We start from the raw sequence: 6690 nt of genomic DNA, 5'->3' as shown, positions 1-6690 counted from the left end.
CTCTCTGGTAGTGAATCGCCATCTGAACGGAGGTGTTTTCCAATAAGGTCCTGGAAACCTTCCCTTTATTAGCCCACCTGTAGGAAAATGTCAGACGTCAGACTGGCTGCCTGTGTCAGACAGTGTTAACGCCGTCCCCTAGCCTCTCACCTTGGCAGGCTGGGCAAGCAGATAATTATATTACAATTTATAAATAGAAAATAAAATAAAATTAGCGGATGGGGCTGAGGCGTTGGGGAAGAAGAAACTATAGCACTCTTCAAAGAGTGCTCACCATCAACCCCACCTACGTAGGACACGAAATCACCTCCTCACAGCTGAAGTTGCTCCTAAACCAGGCATTTCCTCTATAGTCCCATTTGCTCTCTATCCCTCCCCTCCCTCCCTCCCAGTCAGCGTCTTCTGCTGCCCACATCCCCAGATCTCAGCCAGAACGCCCCCTTGCGACGAGCGCCTTGAGGCTTCTATGCCCAGAGCGCTCAGCCCAGCAGCTCCTCCGCCAAGCGATACAGGAGCCGAGAGTACCAGTGCATGCCAGTGGGCTGGACCGCCCCGCCCGGGAGCAGTGCCCCCAGAGCGTGCAGCAGGCGCAAAGGAGCAAAGGCGCGGTGCGCCCACTGGTGACTCTCCAGAACAGCGTAGCACGAGGCCAGGACGTCGTTGACTAGCAGCGTCCCGTGCGCTGTGAGAGGCGCGAACACGCCCACGGCTTCCTCCCGCGCCACGCGGGCCACGCGAGCCGGCCGAAGCGCGTCACCGCCGGGCGCCAGCACCGAATCCCCAGCGCGTAGCCGGCGCGCAAACACCGGCGCAAAGTCGCCTGGCGCGGGGGCTGGCCCTCGAGCGGCGAACACCAGGTGCCAGGGGGTGAGCAACAGTTTGCGCGGGGGCCGCTCGGTCTCCACAGCCACGAACGAGGCCCGGCGCTGCAAGTCCCGGTCCAGGAAGAGCAACACAGGCGTGGGCACCACCCGGCCTGCCGCATCTGCCGCCAGCACCCAGTCCCCGCGGTGCAGTTCCCGAAGCCCCTTCCGCTCGCCGCTCCGCAGGCGCACTGTGGCATTTCCCGGAAAGCAGCCGCCCGCCCGGACCGCCAGCGAATTATCTGCAGGGAACAACCATAGGGAGGATTGAATCAAGACCAGCAGTTCCAGAATGTTGGTATAGATTCTTAAAGATGTGGGTCAAGCCCAGCGCAGACCTCACCAATCCCGGACAACGCAATTTCCCATGGATCTGGCCCCAACCTGGGCAGAAATGGAAGTGTGGTTTACAACACTAACGCCCACTTGGTTTCCCCTAGGGTGGCAACAAGGCTATTGCAGACACAGTTTTCCAGAGGAAGCCCCCTTTTGGCAGACCTTACCACCCGCCGCCTACTGTACCAGCTTTGACCGACACGTGGACGTGGTTGCGGGACTCGTAGTAGACCCAGTCGAAGCCGGCTTCCACTGCCAGGCGCGCCAGCAACCCATACTTATTGCGGTCGCGGTCGGACGTAGTGATGTCCAAGGCACGGCCTTCGTAGTGGAGTGAGTCTTGAGCATGGTGGCCGTCCTCGTCCCAGCCCTCGGTCACTCGTAGGCGCACTCCAGGCCACATGTTCATGACTGCAATGGCCAGCGCGTTCACCCGCTCCTTACAACGCTGGCAGGGAATAAAGGAGTCAGTCTTCCCGCTACCACTACCACCACCATGGGAGCCAACGGGACCTGGATAGGAGGGTCGATTCTTTGTTCACCCGGCACTACTCCACTACCTCCCAGCCTCGAGTGTCCTGGAGAAGTGAGAATCTGAGTAGATGTAGTCACCAACGTGCACTCCCTTCCCGGGGCGTCATTGGAGAACTGTGGGGTCACAGTTCCTCCATTTTTAATGCCCACCCCTCACCCCACACATCCTGGGGCCTAGCCCAACCTGGGAGAGGCTCAGAGTCGAGAGGGCGGGTGGAAGCTTGGTCACGGAGGGCCTGGCCCCCGCCCCGGGCCCCAGCTGCCCTCCCTCCGCCTGATCCATCTTTTGTTTTGTTGCCTTCCCTGGCACTGGGCATCGCTTCCTTCCTTCCTTCCTCCTCCTCCTTTCGGCCCCTAGCATTAACCCCTTCGTGGTGTGGGTGCCCCCCACAGAGGTGCCCAAGAGGAGGAGCCGTGCGGGATCAAGGCTGCTGGAAAAAAGGTTGGGGTGGCGGGGGCTGCGCGAAGTACAATGGCCATTCTCCGTGATGACTTAACTGAGCGAGAATCCCGGGCCGGGGCCGGGGACGCGCAGAGAGAAGCGGACTCAGCAGCTCCAGCCACAAAGGCGCTTTTCAGCCGCCCTGGCTCAGGGAGAGGAAAGGGCAGAAAGCCGCGCCCCCCATCCCTGCTCCGACCCGCTGGGTCCCCTCCCCCAGCGCGGCCGGTCCTCCCAGTTCCCGCTAATGCTCTGCCACCCCCGAAAACCCTCATCTCCATCTCTGCTCTAGATGCAGCCCAGAAAGGCGTGGGAGTAGCACCTGAGAATAGCTGGAGCTGCCCTTGCGCTAATCTGGGGGTCCCCCTGCAGAGTGGGAGTGGAGAGGAAGAAAAGAAGGAGCTGCTGGAAGCCTGCACTCGGAGGAGTGAGACCTCGGTTATCTCGGCCGCTCCCGTCTGGGAGCTGGAGACCTTGGCGCGCACCATAGCACGGGCACCGCGGGAGGAGGCGCAGAGAGGACAGCTTCCTTTTCTTTCCCTTCCGAACTCTCACCTCGAACTTGGTTTTCTCCTAACTGCTAGAGGGACTCTTTCCCCCTGTCCTTTTTCTCTAGTTGTCTCCACCTCCGCAGGGTTTGGGGCAGTGGGGGAGAACAGGAAAAGTGGTAGCTCCTTCCAGCTTCTTGTCATTTTGTCCCCTAAGGAGGCCCTGGAGGCCCTGACCTGCGGGGGCAGCAGCCCAGTGCAGAGCCAACTCAATGGAGGCCTTTTGCAGCCAGAGTGTGGGAGATAAGCAGGACTGAGGGGGTTCCCAGGCCTGTCAGAGCCCCTCCTGAGCCTGTCTCTTGTTCTGCCTCCTCTGCTGCAGGTGGCAGCCAGAGGAAAGGGCCACGATGTTCCATAACGAAGGAGGGAAGAAGGAATGTCCCTTTCCCAATCTCTGGGTAGGAGGAAGGCTTCAGTGAAGGAGCAAGAAAGAATTCTTTCTCCCCTGGACAGGTTTTCCTAACAAAGTAACCTGGAAAACTATGGCAATTAATCAGAGGAAATCCGTGCCCCTCCCTCTCCCCCACCTCCCCACTCCATAGACAATTAGGTGGTGTAATGGAAAGTGTATAGGACTTAGAATCACGAGTCCTGACTTCTAGTCCCAGCCATGCCACTAATTAGTTGTGAGACTTTGACTAAATTGCTTTTCCTCCTGGGGCTCAGCTCTCAGATGTAAAACGGGGGTGGGGGGGGTGGAGGAACTCCAGGTTTCTTTCAGTTCTGACATTCAAGATCACTGGCCAGACGTGGTCCTTTTCTTCCAAGGCATTGCCCACCTCACCCTAGGTTGGTTCAGTTCCTATCTGCAGCAGATGCTCAATAATGGTAGTTGAATTTATTTTAGGTCTTTAATTCCAAGGAAAGCCCCTGAGCTAAGCTGAGCTTGGAGTACCTCAGGTGGGCCCCTTTGTTCTTCTCATTGAGGACTGCTTTTAACCTCCAAACTGTCATTTAGACCCCAGAATAGCCTTATCCTGGTTCTAGGACACCTCTCCCATGCTAAAGACAATTCCTATCCAACCCCTCCTCAGGTAGATGGCCTGGTGATCTGACCCTTGGCCATCCCTTTCCCAGCTCCCTTCAGTCTCTTCTCTTCGGCCCACAGAGCTTTTCCACAATCAGGTCAGGAGCCAGGCTAAGGGTAGAGCCTTCTGTCTGCTGCCTAGCCAGCTCCTGCCCCCCAGCTCACCCCAGCCCTTCCTGCCTGGCTGGGTGGCTGACCCCCGGTCCACGCCTCAGCCATTTCCCGTCTCGCCTGCCGCCATCCTCCTTTCCCCGCCCTCGCTGCCTCTCCCAGCTTCACTCTCACTAGTCAGTCCCTCCTCCCCCTCCCCATCCCAGCCTCTCCCAACTGGGATCCCTCCTAATCACTATGTCCAGCTGGCAGGGGGTTGTTTTTCAGAGGGGGTTTTTTGGGGGGGAGGTCTTTAAGACTAAGGTCTCTGTAGGTGAAGCCCGCACCCTCCTGAGCTGCCGTAGGAAAACAGAGGAATTGGTGGTGTCCCGGCGCAGGTGGGGAGAGTCCCTTCTTACCTCCGTCATCAGGCGGTCGGCGCCGCTGTTCTCCTCATCCTTGAAGATGATGTCGGGGTTGTAGTTGGGCACGAGGTCCCGGAAGCGCTCAGAGCCCCTTGCCACCCTCCCCTCGGCCGGCCCACTGGCGCCCAGGGTCCGCTCGGGCACGCTGGGCACAAATTGCTTGTAGAGCAGTGGCACGAGCTGCTTGCGCACGTAGCGGCGCCGGCCAACCGGCCCCCGGCCGGGCCCGCAGCTCTGGGCCGGCAGCGCCAGAAGTGCCAAGCAGCACAGGGGCACCAGACCGGCCAGCAGCGCCATGGATGCAGCGAACTGGGGCCAAAAGGGAGCGTTCTTGTCCTCACTAACTGGCCTGTCAGTTGGGCATCTCCACAGGCACCAGAGAGCGCAGCAGGCAGAGCTGCCCCAGAGTGCCTAGAGCTCTTGTAGCTCTGCGCACCTGGATGCCGCTAGCTCTGGCCACATGCCCCCGGGGGTCTGGAACCTACTACTAGTGGACCATCATAGCAGGGAAGGGGGGTCGTGGGTGAGTGCCAGCCCAGCCTGTCTCTGCTGCCCGGCTCTGGCGCTGCCAGAACGCCAGGACTCCGCCTTAAGTGGCCCCTGGCCCCGCCCCCCGCCCTTCTCCCAGGACCGTCCCGCCCCCTCCCACCCGGGCGGGGGATCCAGCCGGTCACCGCTGGTCCACTTCTCGACTGAAGTGTGTCTCATCCTGGAAATCAGGCAGACACCTGACTAGGAACTACTGGTAGTTTTACAGTCCTACAATGCCTGGATAAGCATCCTTCTACCTCGGAGCCTAAACTTGGAACCAAATCATTCTTCTCTGGTAACTGAATTGCATCTTTGCTCTCCCAAAGCCTACCCTGGCAGGCCATGCCCTCTACTGTCATCCAGGAAGTATGAGTTCTAATTTCTGCCCAAGGTCAGCCAAGACCTTCAGGCATACAACCAGAGCCTCCCTTCTCTGTGGTCCTCCACAAAACTCCCCCACGTCCATCTCTCCTCACACTCAGCAGTAACCAGGATTGGGAGGCATGGGTACCAGAGTAACTTTCCAGTCCTCCACTGGGAATGTCCCTAGACCCAGGAACAGAGCTTGGTACTTATAGTCTGGTTTAGGACTTCCAACTTTTGTTCCCTTTCGTCCTTATGAGGCATCTGACAGCTGCTTCTTTTCAAATGAATAACTTAATAGGAAGCTGCTGAAGGGCACTGGGCACTTAAAGTCTTAGTCTACAGTAGGCTAATGATCACTTCCATCTAGGCACCCCTCTCACCTTCTTCCTTTCCAGACTCCCTGGGGCTCTACTTCCAGCCACTCAGGTCTTATCTCAAAGGCACTTCATCCACCAATTTCCACCATTTAGAAATCACTTCTTCTAAGAAGCATTCCCTGATGTCCCAAGAGTGCCCACCCATTTTCCTCTGAGAGCTAGTAATTAGCTGCTAAGGTAGTACAGTATTAGAATTATCTGGTATCCTTACTAGACAAAGCAATGTTTTAGCACAACTTGTTTATCATGTATCTCCCAGGCTAAATGCCTAACCTACAGTAGGATGCTTATCAAGTATTTGTGGAATCTATACTTTTCTGTATTCTATACTCACCCTCCTCTCACCCAGCTTCATGGCTAGCACTTACAGCAATTTTGTGTACATTAGGAATAAAAGCACTCTTCAAGACACCTGTCATTTGTAAGAAAATTGTCACAGTAACTATCCATACTATGAGGTGCACGGTGACCCTAGAAGTTGTGCAATGCACAATCAGTATAACCCTAAGTAGAAATTTGGTCCCTACCCCCAACAAAACCAGGGGGCTATTCAAGGAACTGATAGCCTCTGGAAAGATGAAGTTATGTTCTTCTCTGAGGTACAAATCAAAAACCCTTGTTTTTTACTCTATATACAACAGCCAAGTCAGGGAGGACATGGCTGAAGGTGTGGGTGTATGGGGTGAGGTTACCCTATTCCTATGCCCATGCCCTTCTACCCCTAATACTCAAGATACAAAAAAAAAAAGGCCATGTGAGTGTAAGGAAGAGTCAGGGAACCAACCAGCTTTAAAGATATAAGGGAAGAGGAGCTTCCCACTGCCCAACTGTATGGCCTAACACCAGATCCAAGTCCCCAAAGGACACTAATAATGCAGATGGAGGAAAGGAAAGAGATGGTAGGCATGACCACTCTGTTTCTCTCACTTGGTAGACTCAGGACTGGTAGGAGCAAGGCTGTTCAAATAGACACAGAGACAGGTTTTTTTTAAAAAAAAAAAAAAAAAAGAAAAACCAAAGCAATCCCTGCGATCAACTTTATTGCTGATGGGTACGGCCTCATCCTCTCTATGCTCTCAGTTTCTCCAGTGGTCCAAAGCCCCTCCAGGATAGCACAGTGCTTAGGCTCTGCTGGGCCAAAGCAAGGGAGACAA

The 6690-nt window shown here is 56.1% G+C and overlaps 2 protein-coding genes across 2 annotated transcripts in view; both read right to left on the bottom strand.

Annotated features, from left to right (window-relative positions):
• Positions 1 to 479: 479 nt before the first annotated feature.
• LOC103588849 (desert hedgehog protein) lies at positions 480 to 4682 on the bottom strand. Its single transcript, XM_008570667.1, has 3 exons — positions 4257 to 4682; positions 1386 to 1647; positions 480 to 1105 (listed from the first exon to the last, which is right to left on the bottom strand). The coding sequence occupies exons 1-3, from the start codon at positions 4557 to 4559 to the stop codon at positions 480 to 482; spliced, it is 1191 nt and encodes a 396-aa protein (XP_008568889.1). The 5' UTR covers positions 4560 to 4682.
• Positions 4683 to 6612: 1930 nt separating this feature from the next.
• The window catches only part of LMBR1L (limb development membrane protein 1-like), a 22883-nt gene continuing 22805 nt past the window's right edge, over positions 6613 to 6690 (bottom strand). The window contains exon 18 of the transcript XR_550342.1: positions 6613 to 6638. The gene's annotated coding sequence lies outside the window, so the exon portion shown is untranslated. The remainder of the gene's footprint in view (positions 6639 to 6690) is intronic.

The sequence above is a fragment of the Galeopterus variegatus genome, unplaced genomic scaffold (genome assembly GCF_000696425.1).
Source record: "Galeopterus variegatus unplaced genomic scaffold, G_variegatus-3.0.2 Scaffold622, whole genome shotgun sequence".
Taxonomy (NCBI): domain Eukaryota; kingdom Metazoa; phylum Chordata; class Mammalia; order Dermoptera; family Cynocephalidae; genus Galeopterus; species Galeopterus variegatus.
This window is presented reverse-complemented; position numbering and strand designations above follow the sequence as displayed.

Coding starts and splice junctions, on each gene's coding strand:
- LOC103588849 (XM_008570667.1), bottom strand. CDS start 4,559: ATGGCGCTGCTGGCCGGTCTGGTGCCCCTGTGCTGCTTGGCACTTCTG. Junction 1,648..4,256: donor CCGACCGCCTGATGACGGAG/GTAAGAAGGGAC, acceptor ATTCCCTGCCAG/CGTTGTAAGGAGCGGGTGAA. Junction 1,106..1,385: donor CCACGTGTCGGTCAAAGCTG/GTACAGTAGGCG, acceptor TGTTCCCTGCAG/ATAATTCGCTGGCGGTCCGG.